Here is a 17,383-nt window from a genome sequence, read left to right on the forward strand (position 1 = left end):
CAGATAGTTTTCTCTATGTCTCCGACTGATGCAGTAACTAAGGATGGCATCTCTCCTCTTGATGCCTGCTTGGCGTCGGTAATGGGCTGGATGAGGGAGAACAAACTCAGTGTGAATCCAGGGAAAACGGAAGTACTAGTGATAGGTTCCCCGGCTTCGGGTAGTGAGATCTGTCACCCGGTCCTGAACGGCGTCACGCTCCCCCTGAAGGACTCGGTGCGCAGCTTGGGTGTACTCCTTGACTCGTCGCTCCAGCTGACTTCTCAGGTGGATGCGACGGTCAGGAGTGCTTGTTATCAGCTTCGGCTGATACGCCAGCTGCGTCCCTACCTGGACCGTAAGGACCTTGAATCTGTCGTACATGCTTTGGTAACCTCTCGATTGGATTTCTGCAACGCGCTCTACATGGGGCAACCCTTGTACCAAACCCGGAAGCTGCAATTGGTGCAGAACATGGCAGCCAGACTGGTCGCTGGTAGTTCCAGGTCAGACCATATAACACCTATTCTAAAAGATCTTCACTGGCTGCCTATTCGCTTCCGAGCTCAATACAAGGTGTTGGTTTTGACCTATAAAGCCCTAAATGGCTTGGGCCCAGGGTACTTGGAGGACCGCCTCTCCCCATATAATCCGCCCCGCACACTCAGAACATCCGGGACAAACCTGTTGGAGGTCCCTAGGTCTAACCTTGTACGGACCTCTCAGAGGGCTTTTGCCATCGCTGCCCCTTCATCTTGGAATAAGCTCCCCGCAGAGCTTCGCTCCGCCGCCTCACCAGCTATCTTCAAGAAAAATCTGAAGACGTATTTATTTCGGTTGGCCTTCCCGCCTTAGTTAGATTGTTTTTTCCTGCCCCTTATTTTTCCCCTTTTGACCCCGGTTTGCTGTAAATTAACTCTTCTTTTTCTCTGCCCTTGACACGCGTATTTTATTGATCTCCTGTTCCTGTTTTTGTAGTAATGTTTTTAACTTCTATATTTGAATTTTTCTTTTCTATTGTACTGTTTTTAAACTTTGTAAGCCGCCCTGATCATATCTATGGAAGGGCGGGGTAGAAATAAATTTATTATTATTATTATTATTATATTATTATTTCTAGACCATTCACCATTTTGGTCACCCTCCTCTGGACATGTTCCAGCTTCTCAACCTCCTTTTTGAATTGTGGTGCCCAGAACTGGACACAGGTGAGCTCTGAACAAAGCATAACGGAGTAGTACTATTATTTACCTTGCTCTAGGCACGATACTTCTATTGATGCAGCCCAGAATTGCATCAATGAAGTGTCCAGCCTGGGCTCTGAGAGGAAAGAAAAGGAGGATGCACTCCTTCTGGAGTTTGTGCTTGTTTCTCTCCCCCTCTGAGCCAAGACCAGACACTTCTTCATCAAAATATGCCTCCCTGCTACACCAGTAAGCAGCAGTGGCATCTCCCAGGTCTTGAGAGCTGCCAAGGCATGGGGAGGATACAGAGCTTTGCAGGTAAAGCATTATGCTCTGCCCTCCTGATGCAGGATCTGGGGCACAGACTCCTGCCAATGTAAAAACCTGGTGATAGCATAAATGAAGGAGACAGTCAGTCACGCTGGTCCTTCAATAATCTGTTTTTATTTAATATGAGAAGAAGCAAATCCACGATACAAAATTTAAAAATCAGCCCCCAGCAACCCTCCCTGTTCCACCCTCTGCATTTCCTTCATCCCACCAAGACAATGAATAAAAACTGGGGAAGGGGCTCACAAAGGCATTTTGGGGAAAAGAGGGGGTGGAACCACTTTGCCACTGTGCTCCCCCCCCAAAAGAGGAGGAGGAAGAGGACTTGCTCATACAGGCTGAGAGGGTCAAAAAGGACCCCCGTTGCTGCCATTGCTGCCTCCTCTCCCTCCCCCTCAACCACAGTTCGGACAGACGCGTACACGAACAAACACACATGGCCGTTACATGATCCAGTTGCCTCTTGAAAAACGAAAAACACTTGCGATGGGGAAGGGGGTGAAGCAGACGATGCCCAGCCCGGCTGAGCGCTCCAACATCACTTCTCCTTCTTGTCCAGCTCCGTCTTCCCTTCTTTGGCCTCCGCCGGCACCTCCTTGGGAGTGGTGTTCTCCTCGTAGCTGGGGGGCGACAGAACAAAAGGGTGGCAGGTGAATTCTTAATTGTGCTGCTTTTCACCTGGAATGCTCAAAATTGCTTAGCACCCAGCTATTTGAGCGGCTGTGATCTCCCCATGTGAGCCTGGGCCCTTCCTGCAGTCCAAGCATCTCTGCAGACATAACTTGTGGGGATGTGAGATAGAGATCTCTTGGTGGCTTGATATTAGAGACCTCTTCGTATTCTATTTATATGCCATCTTTTTCCTGGGTGGCTGCCTCAGAATGGCTACTATCTTTCTAGGGGCATGTGAATGGCCCTTTTCCTTACTCTTCTTCTGGTGGCAGGTTCTGTTGTTTCTTAATTCCAATGGGCTTGTAAGAACTCTATGTTTCTAAAGAATTTATTTATTTATTTATTTCCCACCTCTCCTCATGGATTGAGGCAAGGGACAACAACAATTAACAAACAACAACATCAGTTAAAACACACATCAGTTTAAAAGGACAAATAAGATGTGCTCATATTAAAATCTAAAATTCATCACTGAAAATTTAATTTAAAAACCATCTGGGTAAGCCTGTTGGAAGAGACTAGTCTCTGATGCTCTTTTAAATGCAGACAGCGTATTCAGCTGTTGAGTCCCTTTCAGCAGGCCATTCCACAATCTAGGGGCAGCTGAAGGAAAAGGTCCTCTGGCTGACAGTTGCCAATATAGTCCTGGCTGACCAGAGTAAATGTCCATCAGAAGACCTGAGCACATGGGACAGATTATATGGGAGGAGGTGATCCTATAGGTAACCTGGACCCAAACCACATAGAACTTTAAAGCTAATAACCAACACTTTCTGGTGTTGGGCTCAAGGGGGTTCACAAACAGAACAGAATCTGAGGAAAAAGCTGATAATCAAATTTAAACACAATTTTTAAAATGTCACAGTAAAACCACAGCGCATAAAACAGTGGTTCCCAACCTGTGGGTCGGGACCCCTTTGGGAGTTGAACAACCCTTTCACAGGGGTCGCCTAAGACCACTAGAAAACACATGTTTGCATGTAGCGATGAAATATGATTGTATGGTTGGGGGGGCACCACAATATGAGGAACTGTATTAAAGGGTCGTGGCATTAGGAAGGTTGGGAACCACTGTCATAAAGAGTATAAATTCATCAAAGAGCATACAAAAAGTTAAAAATAGAACACCCCAATGCCAAGGCTCCCTGCAAGCACTTGCTGGACTACCACTCTGGAGACCAGGGTTCAATTTCCAGCTCGGCCATGAAACACACTGGGTGACCTTTGTCACATGCTCTCAGCTTCGGGGAAAGGCAATGGCAACCCTCCTCTGAACAAATCTTGCCAGGCACACTATTCTTTTTTACCTAAGAGAATACCTTTCTAGGAACCTCCAAGTCCTCCAGTGCAACTCTATGGTGAACACCTGCCAGAGATTACTGGATGACCTACAAATGCCTAGAGAAAATTGTTTTTACAGGCTGAGGGGCTGGACAGGTGGGCAGAAAGGGGTGGCAAGATGCCACCCCTTTCTGCCCCGGATGGAGATTGTGGCAACCAAATGCTGCAGCCTCCAGGAGGCCTAAAAAGAACCCGCTCCGACGGGTTGTTTAGACCGTGCACAGGACGCCATTGGCACACTCATGCACCATGATGACATTCATGCGGCGCTGTTTGCCACACTGGTGGTGGTAGTAGTAGTAGTAGTAGTAGTAGTAATAATAATAATAATAATGGTAATGATAATAAAACTAATTTAATACACAGTTTAAGTCCATTTCAACGCTGATCTTCTGTTATATGTTAACTGTACTGGATTTGTTTTAATAAGCCTTTTTGAGTCTGGATTCCAGGGGAAAGAATATAAAGATAAAAGATTATGACAATTCAACATTTGCCTTGCCAGCAGAAGAGGCAGGAGGTTTGTCACAAAAGCCCTCCACATATGGTGGCACTGCAGCAGGCAACCTAGTCATGCCTCACAAGGAGGAATATTGGTCTTGTGTCCAGGATTCAGCATCCTGACACTTTGAAAGTGTCCACCGCCTCCCCTCCTTTGAATAAAAATAATGTGTACATTTCTATATCTTCAGTATAGAAAGACAGGCATGTGAGCAGTTAGGAGGGTTTTCAGAAGGCTTCCAGAGAAAAAGGATAATTTAATTTAAGGGTAGGATCTGTGCAGTATTTCAGATGTTACTGAACTGCAACATGCAGAGCTCTAGCCAGTATAAAGTCAATGGTAAAGAATGTTGTGTAAGGATGTGGTGGCTTAGTGGTTAAGACACCATTTCTGACAGTCAGAAGATCGGCAGGTTGGCGGTTCAAGGCCCAAGTGCTGCATGATGGGGTGAGCTCCTATCACTAGTCCCAGCTTCTGCCAACCTAGCAGTTCGAAAACATGCAAATCCAAATAGATAAGTAGGTACCACTTCTCAGTGGGAAGGTAACAGCGTTTATTGCAGTCATGCTGGCTACATGATCACTGGATTCATCTTTGGACAACGCTGGCTCTTTGGCTTAGAAATGATGAGTACAACCCCTTACAGACAAGTACAACTAGACATTCATCTCAAGGGGACTACCTTAATCTTTACCTTTACTTTTAAGGAATGCTGGGAGTTACAATCCAACAACATGGCCACATGAATCCCACCACAATCTACTTTCTGCTTGTCTCTTTAACCAAGCAGATAAATAAATCCACTACAGAGGAAGTGATGCATATGTTTTTGAATCCTTTAGCATAACACTACATCCTTCCACACTACACATTTAGAACACTATGATTCCACTTTACTGTGTTCATACCAATAGCCATTACTGGGCCACTGATGTTGGACAGGATGAGCATTTGCTTGCATCTGGTAGGGCTAGGCAGGAGGTAGTCTGCCTGCTACTAAATATACACCTCTCCTCTAGGACTTCCCATGAAACAGATACTAAAGTGCCAATCTTTAGTACTCAGTTGGTCTATCTCCATCACCATCACCTACACACACCACACACACACACTATATATAAGCTTCAGAAGACCTGAAGTGACAGACTCAAATTGCAAGAAAGGAGATTCTGACTGAACTTTAGGAAAGAACTGCCCATGGGTAAGAGCTGTTTGAGAATGGAATAGCCTGCCTTGGCAGGTGATGGATTTTCTTTCACTGGAGTTATTTTTTTTTAAAGTTGGGTGCCTACCTAGCAGTGGATTCCTGCACTGGCAAGGGGCTGGACTTGGCAGCCGCAAGGTTGTGAGTTTGATCCCAGGGCTCCAAAGCTGACTCAGCCTTCCATCCTTTCCCAGGTTGGTAAAATGAGTACCCAACTTGTTGGGGGCGATGGGGCTACTAACCACCTAGAGTGCTGAATTCACTATGAAGTGGGAGAGAAATGTAAACGCTACTGCTATTGCTAGATGGCCGTTGGGGTCCCTTCTAACATTTATGTTTCTTCTGTGCTCCTTGTACAATCTACATGGATTTTTTATACACGGATTCAAGCATACACGTTTTTAAAATGTTAAAAACCTGAACCTCTGAATGAAGGAGGGGAGTTGTGCCTTCCTTCTCAGGTTGCTTTGGAGAAGTTAACTTCTAAATCCACATTCTTGTTATAGGTAGGACCAAATCTGGGTACTAAACCAACGTAGGAAAAATATTCCCTTAAGCTCAGTTTTGAATACGAGTTTGGCTGCCTTCTCCATCTAGTAGATTCTTGGTCCAATTCCTTGACCTATCTGCAGCTCCAGAGAATAAGACATGGAGCAATGGGTGCAAACTACAGGAAAAGAGATTCCTCCAAAATATGAGGAAGAACTTCCTGATGGCAAGAGCTGTTTGACAGTGGAATATGCTGCATTGGAGAGTGGTGGAATCTCTTTCTTTGGAGGTTTTTAAACAGAGGCTGGATGGCCATCTGTCAAAGGGTGCTTTGGTTGTGGTTTCCTGCATAGCAGAAGAGGATTGGATGGCCTTTGGAGTCTCTTCCACCTCTATGATTCTATGAAATCAAGCCTGAGAAAACACTGGAAGCCCAAATGATTAAACTGAGGTTATTGCATTTTGGACATATTGTGATGAGAAAGGAAACTGGATAAGATGATAATGCTGGGGAAAATGGAAAGTAGTAGGAAAAGTGGAAGGCCACATTGCAGGTGGACTGATTCCATGCCTGCTCAGAATCTCCAAGAATTGAGTATGGCTGTTACAACAGGGTCTCTCATTCACAGGGTCAGTCTAAGCCAAAACGGTCTTGACAGCACATAACAACACAACTAGAGAAGTTTGCCTGTCCAAAGCCACCTTGCTCCTCCCTGCAGCTGAGCCAACCTCACGGACCAGGTTGCTCTGCACTTGACGGGTTTCCCCAGTTGTTGAAAAAGAGTTCTATTTCAGAGGGTAGTCTCTGTGAATTATGGGTTTGGCTTTTCGTGTTCCTCTCTTGAGCTGTTTTATTTATAATGCATTACCTTCCATTCACAAGCTGCTCTGCAGATCTGGTTTGTGGCAAATGCAAGAAGAAGAGGGTTTGCTTTTTTTTTTTTTTTAATGATATTTCTTGACTGGTAGTAGCTCTATCCAAGGGTTTCCCAGCTCTCACAGTGATCTATGATACCAGATAACCGAACCTGGGATACAGTAACTTGCAAAGTGTGTGCTTGACTACATTAGGACTGTTTTCCAGGACACTAAGAGAACTCAGAAAAGTTACTTTTTAGGACCATAGTTCAATGAATCTGCCAGGGAACACAGCTGAGCTCCCTGGGGATTCTGGGTCCTGCAGCCCAAAAAATACCTCTGGACATAGAGCAGCAGCTTGCATGCATTCTGAATGCTCATTTTTCAAAATGAAGGTCTTGGAGACCCTTTCCAAATCATTGCTTATGTCAGCTGGACAGGCAAGGCCTCTTCTCTTCCTCCCCCAGGGGTCCTGTGGTCTAAAGCTTGGCTCTCCCCCTACCTGGCCAGAGACATACAGGCGGATGGGCCAGCAAGGCAGGCAGGGCCTTGCCCAAGAGGGCTACATGGCGCTGGGATTTTGCTGCCGGCGTCTGTGGGAACAGGAGAATGTCTGCTGCATGGAATCAGCGAGGCTGGACGGAGACCCGGAGACGCTAGGGAAATGGGTGAGCCGAGGGGTATGGGGCAAGATTTCAGTAGAAGATTCATAGCTGCAGGAGAGAGAGACACAGACAGGGCAGAGAGGAAAGGGGGAGGGCAGAAGAGAAAGAGAAAGGCTTAGGAGTGGTGGCACCCAGTGGCAGAGAGCACTTACTAGGGATGGATAGGATATTTGCTGTTATTCCTTTGCTGGACAAAAAATGTGTTTCCCAACTCTCAATAAGTGAGAATTTTGTGCAGTTCTCACCTAGCATTTGCACGTCCTGAAATGTTTCAGGAAATTATTCACTGCATAAATATGTGTGGGTGGTTTCATGTGAAAGTTATAGACTTTTTTTGAGGGGGGGGGAATCACATATGGTTTTCATGCAAAAAGACATGTTTTCCCCACACAGAAAGATACGTTTTTCTGGAAAGTGTTCTTTGTGCAAGAATTGTGGGTTTCGCTTGAGGTTTTCTGCACAAAAATCACATCTTTTTGCACAAAAGCACCAATTTTGCCCACATATGTTCCTGGAAACAAAGTTTTCACTGGAAAAGCATGACATCCCCATGTGCATTTGTATGCAGTGACATCCCAAAACACTTCAGGGTGTGCGACTACTATACAGAGATATCTGCTTTGTCCTGCAGCAGAGAGGAAACTACAGGAATTATTTGCCCTTGTTGTTTACCTGTTCCACTCCACACAAGCATCCCAGGACTGAAAATCCTGGAAAAAGAAGCCCAAGGACTTTAGATATTGCCACACTTGGCATCCCTGCAAGGCTTTGAATATGGACAATTTTAGCCCCAAGTTGAGCGAGCAACAGAAAGCTCAAATGCTGTTTCAAGCTCTCACTGAAACCAGATGCTGACCAACTCTTCACTAACACGCAACACACACTGTCCTATTCCTTCCTGGCTCAACCTGTCCCAATTCTTGGAGCTGTATAAAATGGAGACTTCACATTTCTAACTGCTACACCCAGGCCACCGATTATGCTTCTTCTAGTTAACAAAGCCTTTGACAAATGAGCTGCTTTTTGTAACTACCCAGGTTCCTGTTTTCTTCTTGTCCTCTGTCTAACTGGAAGGATTTTTTTTTTACCAGCATCAGCATTATGAGAATGGTGGAAGAGGGTTGTGCAAACACAGAATTTCAATATTGAGTTGCAGCAGTATGTCTAGAGTAAACAATGAAATAAAGCTGAATGTGGGAAAGAATAGGATTTTATTCTAACCAATCCTACTGAAGCTATGTGTCTTTGACTGTTAGTCAAGATCATCTGTAGCTCCAGAGAATATCACTTGGGGCAATGGATGCAAACTACATGAAAAGAGAGTCCACCACAACATTAGGAAGAACTTCCTGAGAGTAAGAGCTACTTGACCATGAAAGATGCTGCCTCAGAGTGTGGTAGACTCTCCTTCTTTGGAGGTTTTAAAACAGAGGCTAGATGCCCATCTATCAGGGGCGCTTTGATTATGTATTCCTGTATGGCAGGGGGCCCTTAAGGTCTCTTCTAACTCTATGATTCTGTGATTCCATTGACAATTTACTGTTAACTGCATTTTAATATGAATATGATATGCACTTTTATCTGCATCTGTTTTAACTTTAGTAAGCCACCTTGAGACCCAGAGCTGAGAAAAAGGAAGGCTCTAAATAAATAACATTCACCATCCTTGGCGCCAGTCAGCGCAGCCAAGGGTGAGGAGCACTGGGACAGCAACATTCAAACTGCCATTCCTCTGCTACTGTGCAACAACACAGTGTCCAGGCCCCCAAATTCTGCCATTTAGGGCCCTACTGTGTCCCTCCACTTCTTGTTGCGGAGGACTCCCCTGGACAATTCCAACTCTTGCTTCCATGTGGCTGGAAAGAAGAAAGCCTTGCAAAACAGTTTGCAGCCTGTGCCGTGAAGATAAAAGGGCCAGAAATGCCCCCATGTGAGACCAAAAGAAGGGCACCTCCATCCCTCCTTCTTCTGGAGGCACTTGCCCGGGTGAAGGTCAGGGCAGCCGAGAGGTGTGTGAGGCCTCTTGTCATCTCCTGTCAGCGCTCCCAGGAACCGGCTGCACATCAAAGCAACCTGGATGGGAACTGAGGGACGCTGAGCAACACCTGCCGAGATTCCTGGGGTGGGGAGCCTTCCGCTTGGTCTGGGTGAGCCGCTTTTATCTGTGTGGGTCCCCCCCTCCACACTTCCTGCCTCTCTCCCTTTCTAACTACCACAGCACTTTCAAGGTGCCTATGGAATGGAGAAAGACACTGCAGTACACCTCTCCGTGGAGCACTTCTGCCCTATGTGAGGAGGGACAAAGCTGCTACTGCTGTCATTCCTACATCTGAGAGAGAACTAGGCCCATTTTGCCAATGGCAAAGACTATGAAGATGCCTTGGCTCATGCACTTAGCAGACTGAATTATGCACCAAACACTGGCCCTTTGGCGTTGGCCATGGAAACATCCTCAGATCTGGAATACAGGGATCTTCCAACCTTCCTGATGGGGTTAGAAGGCAACTCCCAGAATCCCCCAGGCAGCAGCTGCCATCCAACCCACTGGGAGGATCCCAGGTAGAAAAAGCTGGGCTACATCATGGTGTCAGCTAACGGCCAGCAGGATAAAACACAATTCCCCACAGATAAACATATGGATTTAGGCAGCTTTTAAAACATCTATACTTGAGAAAGAATACTCCTCTCGAGAACCCAAAGTCATACAGTGGCTTTCATGCCCAGAGATGTGTGGTCCCACAGGGTGGAGGCACACACCACACGTCTCTATATTCAGAAAAGTGAACCTATGGCACGCTGCCAGAGGTGGCACACAATGCCATTTCCCCCAAGCATGCGGCGGAAGGAGGAGGAGGAAGAGGTGTGTGTCTGTTCCTTCCAATCCTCCTCAGCCTCCAGCTGCCCGTTCCTTTTCTTCCCCTCTCACCCTCCCCAGATTTCAGCCAACTGATCTAGGATAGAAGTGGAAATGCCCATAAACAGTGCAGACCACAACACAAATCTCACCCCACTGCCAGGTCTCTGCACTCCTGTCCAGAACCACCCTAAACCCATCTCAGAGGCTAGGCTGATTTTTTTTTAACTTATCACCTTACAAGACAGAAAACAGGCATCTAGTTGGGAAGGCCTTGGACCACAAGAAGTGGCTGTGGTAAATCTCTCCCAGGTGAAGGGCAGTATCTAAGTTACAGGGATAGCGTAACGCTGAGCAAACACAATCCATTCCAGCATGCCACAAGGTAAAACTAGGATACAGTTCACGTGGGGGTGCCCACTCAGATGAAAAGGAAGTGACTACTGTAGCTCGCCAGATGTTTTTGTCACTCTCTAGATATTGTTGGCCTATAACTCTCACCAGCTCTAGCAGGCACAGTCAATAGAGAGGGATTGTGAGAGCTGTGGTCCAGCAACATATGAACAACCTTGGTTGCCCACATCTGCAGGGTGACACAGCATGTTCTGAACTAGGTTATGCAAGAAGCAAAAAAGAGACTAGCTTTAATACATGACTGGCTCATGACAGCCCAGCACTGATAATCCATTTCGAGGACTCGAGAGAAAGTATCAGTTTCCAGTAGTGCAAAGGTGACATTTGGTTTCCTGGCCCAGACACACACTTGCTTGGGAAGATGCTTGGCCGATCATCCCTTCTCCAGCCCCAGCAACAGGCCTTACTTCATTGAGGTAAAATAGTGAAAGCAAAATTAATGTTTCCCACCCACCCTGATCCACCCAAGTATGATCAACATTGCAGCCCATTTTGCCAACTGTGTAGTCTATCAAATATCTGTGTGCAGTTCAGCAGGCTAAAAGCGCTCACCTGAACATTTCTGCCACTTCTCCCTTCACCAGAGCCACAAGGAGAGGGAAGCCGATGCAAGCTGGGACTAGGTACAGCAGAGCTGGCTGTAATGGGAGGGAAAATCAAGAAGTAGCATTATGGAAAAGGTAGACTGCAAGGAAAGCTCAGAGGCAGATTGTCTTGGGAAATCTGTTATGATCTGCCAGCAGTACTAGTAATAATATAACTTGTTGCTTTGCTGGCCCTGATTCAAAAGTCTGAACGACAGTAAATTGTGCCTTATTAGTACGGAAGACAGTCCTTATAAGATGTATACCTAGAATCATAGAATCATAGAATCGTAGAGTTGGAAGAGACCACTAGGGCCATCCAGTCCAACCCCCTGCCATGCAGGAAATCCAAATCAAAGCATCCCTGACAGATGGCCATCCAGCCTCTGTTTAAAGACCTCCAAGGAAGGAGACTCTATCACCTTCCGAGGAAGTGCATTCCACTGTCGAACAGCCCTTACTGTCAGGAAGTTCTTCCTAATGTTCAGGTGGAATCTCTTTTCCTGTAGCTTGCATCCATTGTTCCGGGTCCTGTTCTCTGGAGCAGCAGAAAACAAGCTTGCTCCCTCCTCAATATGACATCCTTTCAAATATTTAAACAGGGCTATCATATCACCTCTTAACCTTCTTTTCTCCAGGCTAAACATCCCCAGCTCCCTAAGTCGTTCCTCATAGGGCATGGTTTCCAGACCCTTCACCATTTTTGTCACCCTCCTTTGGACACGCTCCAGTTTCTCAATGTCCTTTCTGAATTGTGGCGCCCAGAACTGGACACAATATTCTAGGTGGGGCCTGACCAAAGCAGAATACAGTGGCACTATTATTTCTTTTGATCTAGACACTATACTTCTATTGATGCAGCCTAAAATAGCATTGGCCTTTTTAGCTGCCGCATCACACTGTTCACTCATGTTCAACTTGTGGTCTACTTGGACTCCTAGATCCCTTTCACACATAGTTTCGTTCAGCCAGGTGTCACCCATCCTATATCTGTGCATTTTATTTTTCCGCCCTAAGTGCAATACCTTACATTTCTCTGTGTTGAATTTCATTTTGTTAGCTTTGGCCCAGCTTTCTAGTCTATTCAGGTCATTTTGAATCTTGATCCTGTCCTCTGGGGTATTAGCTATTCCCCCTAGAATATGTAATGCCTATAAAAAAAGAAAGTACCTAGACTGGAAATGTTCTTGGGATACAGGATGAGTCTTTCTTATCCGGAATTCTGAAATCAGATATTCCAAAACCCAAAATTATCCACATGCATGGCTGAACTTCCTAATACTCATTAGGAAGACCTTCTTGACAGTAAGAGCTGTTCAACAGTGGAATACGCTGCCCCAGAGTGTGGTGGAGTCTCCTCCTTAGGAGGTTTTTAAACAGAGGCTGGATGACCATCTCTCAATGGGAGTGTTTTGACTGTGTCTTCTCATGAGAAAGCATGACTCATTAGAAAAGGCAAGAGGCCAGGAAACAAACCAATGGATTCAAACCCCAAGGGAAGAGAATCTGGCTAAACCAAAAAAATTCCTGATATTAAGACAAAAAGCTTCTAAAAACTCAACCTACCCAGCTCTCTAAGCTGTTTCTTACAGTGTTTGGTTTTCAGACCTCTGAGCATCCTGGTCACCCTCCTATGGACTTCCCATGGAGTGGCTCAGTTGAGGGATGTTAAATCCTTGGGGTCATGCGTCATGCCTTGTGTTCGCATGAGGAGACCTGGAAACTTCTATCTCCAGTGCCAAGAACCTTCCAGCTCCTAGGCAAAACTACAAACCACAGTTCAATTCCTTTTACCACAGATAAAGGCAGCTCACCTGGGCATGTTTGAAGACATGCATGATGAAGATAGTGAGGCCGAGACCAAAAATATAAGCCACAAAGCTGGTGTAGAAGTACGTGTGCGTGTTCTTCTTGAGGCTGTGCAAGGGACAAAACAGAAGAGGGGGTTGTTATGGAACTCTAGAGGCCTACAGCAGCACATCCGTCCACTTAACGCATGGACAGAGATCCAGAGGTGCCACTAGGTCCTCAAAGGCAGAAAAAATACCCAGGGCATTTCTGTTTCCCACCCTGCTCATGCTGGGTCCATGACCAACTGATCCTTTGCAGGATTTACACAGAGTCACTTAGTGAATATGTGACTGCAACCCATTGAAAGACACACCTGATATCAAAGCGCAGCAGCAAAGCAATGAAGATTCCTGCAAAAGGAAGGAAGAAGAAATACTGTGTCAGGACAACAGGATCAACAGCGCACCTACAGGCTTTCTACAGAGCTGCTGGGCTGCACTGCTTCAAGCCACTCTCAAGGCCACAACACCCCCTGGTGGCTGTGCAATGGAAATGTTTGCAAGGGAGAGGAAGGAACTGTTGTTGCACACCTCCAAATCATTTTTGACTTATGGCAACCCCAAGGTGAACCTATCACAGGATTTTCTTGGCAAGATTTGTTCAGAGGAGGTTTGCCATTGCCATCCTCTGAGGTTGAGAGAGAGTGTGATTTGCCCACTGTCACCTAGTGGACTTCACAGCAGATTAGGGAACAGGGGTTCAGCCTGTGCTGGATGGCTTTACTTTCCTCCTGAAGACACAGGTTCGTAGCTTGGGTGTGCTCCTGGATTCAGTTCTGAGTCTAGAAGCTAAGATTTCAGCAGTGGCTAGGGGTGCATTTGCAAGGCTAGAGTTCTTATGCTAGTTGTGCCCATTCCTTGAGATGTCAGAGCTGGCCATGGTGACATACTGTATGCCTTAATTACATCTTGGCTGGACTAATGCAATGCACTCTAAGTGGGGCTGCTTTTGAAGAGTGTTCGGAAACTTCATCTGGTCCAGAAAGTTGCAGCCAGATTACTAATGGGTGCTGGCTACATGAAGCACAAAACTTTCCTGTTGCAAAAGCTCCATTGGCTGCTGATCTGTTTCAGGGCACAATTCAAACACAGCTCTTGTCCAGGTTATCTCCCTTACAAACCAGCCTGTGCTCTGAGATCAGCTGGGGAGGCATTTCTGTCTGTCTCACCTCCCTCATAGGTACATCTGGAGAGAACATGGGAGACAGAGCCTCTTCAATGGCTGCTCAGAGGCTCTGGAACTCCCTTCCCAGAGAAGTTGAACAGGCACCCTCCTGATTTTCTATTTATAGACAAGCAAAGACATTTCTATTCTGACAGCTATTCAAAGAATTATGATATAAGACCCACCTACACAATGAGCTGGATATTACTAACTGCTGTGCGGGGGTGTATGTGTGTATTTTAATATAAGTTTTAACTTCGTTGTTTTTTTAAATTGTTTGTGTTTTAACTTTTATATTTTGTGGATTTTTAACAATATTTTTTAATCATTCTAAGCCACTTTTAGTCCTAATCTGTGAAAAAGCCATTACAGAAATAAATATAATAATGATGATGATGAATGACCAGGAGCCCTCTCCTGATTTCAATCTGGCAACCCTCCCATTGGCCTGAGGCACACAAACCCTGAAGAAGGAGAATGCCCCCGCTTTCTTCCTCTTACCTGGGATAACAATGTCCCCCAGACCCAGCATGGCAAAGTTGTCAGCCTCCAAACCTTTCTCTAGCAAATCTTGAGGGAAAACCACTGAAAAAAGAAAGCAAAAAGGATAGGTAGTTTTGGAACCATGAGTAGAAACAGAGTGTTGTCTTCAAATGTCAATAAAGTTTTCACACACACACTCTAATCCTGCCCTGCTGTCGCATTTCACATTGAGACAAAAGGAAGCAGCAACAACTAAGAACTAACATTGCCAGGAGATCAAATGGCCACCTTTCCAACCAAAACCAGTTAACGCAAAAGCAGAAATGAATGAAACAGTTATCCTAAATGTGAGAAGAGCAAAATGTATATAATATCCCTGCTCTCAAGTCACATGGGCCCAAGATCCCAAATGCTACCACTGTCAAGGCATTTTTCTAGCCTCCCATAATAGACACTAAGTGTCTTTGGGCACATCTACAATTGCTAGAATATTCCAGACTGCCCCCATGGTAGTCTGGCCATGAATTCCCCCCAAATTCGGCCCTTATGTTGTGGGTTTTTGACTCTCTTTCCCAGTGATGATGGGTGGCTACTTTTGCACAAAGTCCCCATTCATCAGCCAGCACTACTGCTGAGGTCTGAATGAGGCACCCAGCTATGCTATCATTGCTGGGCTTGTTCTGACTTCAGAGCGACTTGTGTCCAAAGTGGTGGCACTGGGCAATTCACAGGGACCATTACTGAAAAGGCAGCCACAGTTGCTGCTGAAAGCCCACAATATATGGTGAACTCTTTAAACATGGGATGGGGAAAGAAGCCCTGAATCAGGCGTGAGCGTCATGAACAGTCTGGACCCAATTCAAGTTTTGGTTCTGATTTGTGTAAGCAGGATGCAGAAAGCCTGGAGGGAATCAGGGTAAATCACCCATGTAGACAAGTCCCTGGCTGATACACGCAGCATAAAATGCTCAAAGTATGAAAGTTAAAATTAGCACTGTGAAACAGGCCTGAAAACATACTAGAAACTCAATGCAGTTGGCCCAGAATTTGCTACAGAACTGGCCAAGCAGGATCTTCTGTGCTTTTTGTTATGTCTTCACCAGGAGACCATGAACAAGTATTCTGTCCCAGCTAATGCTGAGAAACAGAATAAGTGACTTTCAAAAATGTAGGGTGGAAAATTTCTCAATGCTTAATTTTTCAATGGAAAATTTTCAACTCCATACATTTGTCTACATTTGTTTATCCACAGTGTCTAAGCTCTTGTTCTGCAATCAATCATGTTACATGATTGCAGGAACTTCTAGACCCGTGATGGCAAACCTATGGCACGCGTGCCATGCGTAGCCATTTCGCCAGGCACGGGGCGAGGGAGAAGGCGGAATGGGCACGTGCGTGCCCATTCCGCCTCCCGCTGTCTCTCTGAGACAACGGGAAGCCAGAAAATGGCGCCTGGGAGAAGGAGACAGGTGCACGCGTCTGGCTCCTCCTCCCAGCCCTCTTCCCTCCCGGCTTCCCATCTCTCCGCATGAAAGGGCTCCATGGAGCCCTTTCGCACGGAGGGAAGGGCTGAAGGGAAAGGGGCTGGGACGCGTGCCCAGCCCCTCTCCCTCCCTTCGCTCTGCGCAAAAGGGCTCCGTGAAGCTCTTTGGCGCAGAGCAAAGGGCCGAGGAAGAAAGGGTGGGCAGCCTCCTCCTCCTCCCCGCGGGGCGGAGGACATCTCCGGCCTGGTGAAGCCCCGAGGACGGGAGCAGGGGCCGCCGCCTTCTTCCTCCTCCTCCCCGCGGGGCTTCGCCAGGCCGGAGGTGTCCTGAGAGACAGCTGGAGGCCAAGGGAAGGGCAAGAGGAGCAGGCGCACGCCTGTCACCCCTCCCCCAACTTCCCCCGACTTCCAGCTGTCTCTGAGAGACAGCTGGAGGCTGGGAAAGGGCGCGAGGGAAATCCCCGCCCCTGGAGGGTGGAATCCCCGCCTCTGGCACGGGCCCCTGCCCCCGGAGGGCGGAAGCTCCACCCTCGGCACGGCAACCTCAAAAGGCTTGCCATCACTGTTCTAGACAGTCTTCTAAGGAGACAAGCATTGATAAACCCTAGCGCTCAGAGGAATAGACTAATCAATTAACATACTGCTAAGCTTGTTTCTAGTTTGCACAATCTCTTGCTCTCAGTCAATCAGAAGTACAAGTAGTCAAGACAAGTATGTAGTTAAGTTGCCTACGCTCACAGTTTCACACCGACCCTTTAGTGAAACAGAATGTTTAACCAGTTGTACTCAATCAGATTTTCCTCATCTTGAATGGTACTGGTAAGTAGCACAGAAAGCTAAAGAGAAGCTGAAGGTACTACTACAGTTATACCTCAGCCAAAGAAAGGGACACTGCTCATATGAATTATATCAGGCACAGCTTGCTTTAAGCAGGAGTCCTAAAAAAATAACGTTCGTTCATTACAGCCATTTTTTGTTAAATAAGAAGGAAGTACAGGTTGAGTATCCCTTATCTGAAATTCCAAAAATTGAAATATTCCAAAATCCAAAATTGTCCCAATAGGTGGATGAGACAGTGACACCTTTGCTTTCTGATGGGTCATGCTTTGTTTCATGCATAAAATTATTTAAAAATATGTATAAAATTGCTTTCTGGTTATGCTTATAAGCTGTATATGAAACAAATGAATTTTATTTTAAGATTTGAGTCCCATCTTTAGGATCACTCATATATATGCAAATATTTCAAAATCCAGAAAAATCCAAAACAGTTCCGACTCCAAGCATTTCAAATAAGACACAGGTTCGCAGTTTGGGGGTAATCTT

At 46.1% G+C, this 17,383-nt stretch overlaps 1 protein-coding gene across 3 annotated transcripts in view; it reads right to left on the minus strand.

The window, feature by feature from the left end:
• Positions 1 to 1,585: 1,585 nt before the first annotated feature.
• LOC149315451 (signal peptide peptidase-like) overlaps positions 1,586 to 17,383 on the minus strand; it is a 28,602-nt gene continuing 12,804 nt past the window's right edge. For 2 of the 3 annotated variants that reach the window (XR_016280368.1, XR_016280367.1), the window contains exons 8-13: positions 14,593 to 14,676; positions 13,241 to 13,277; positions 12,891 to 12,993; positions 11,045 to 11,130; positions 7,062 to 7,272; positions 2,030 to 2,113 (exon numbers count right to left, since the gene is read on the minus strand). Coding sequence is in view for 1 of the 3 variants with exons in the window: in XM_089513485.1 (XP_089369611.1) it covers positions 2,032 to 2,113; positions 11,045 to 11,130; positions 12,891 to 12,993; positions 13,241 to 13,277; positions 14,593 to 14,676 (392 nt within the window). In the remaining 2 variants the exon portion in view is untranslated. Of the gene's footprint in view, positions 2,114 to 7,061; positions 7,273 to 11,044; positions 11,131 to 12,890; positions 12,994 to 13,240; positions 13,278 to 14,592; positions 14,677 to 17,383 lie in introns of all 3 variants that reach the window. The other variant, XM_089513485.1, reaches the window with a different exon arrangement.

The sequence above is a fragment of the Sceloporus occidentalis genome, unplaced genomic scaffold, assembly GCF_023333645.1.
Source record: "Sceloporus occidentalis isolate IW3139 unplaced genomic scaffold, rSceOcc1.0.p SCAF_3, whole genome shotgun sequence".
Taxonomy (NCBI): Eukaryota; Metazoa; Chordata; class Lepidosauria; order Squamata; family Phrynosomatidae; genus Sceloporus; species Sceloporus occidentalis.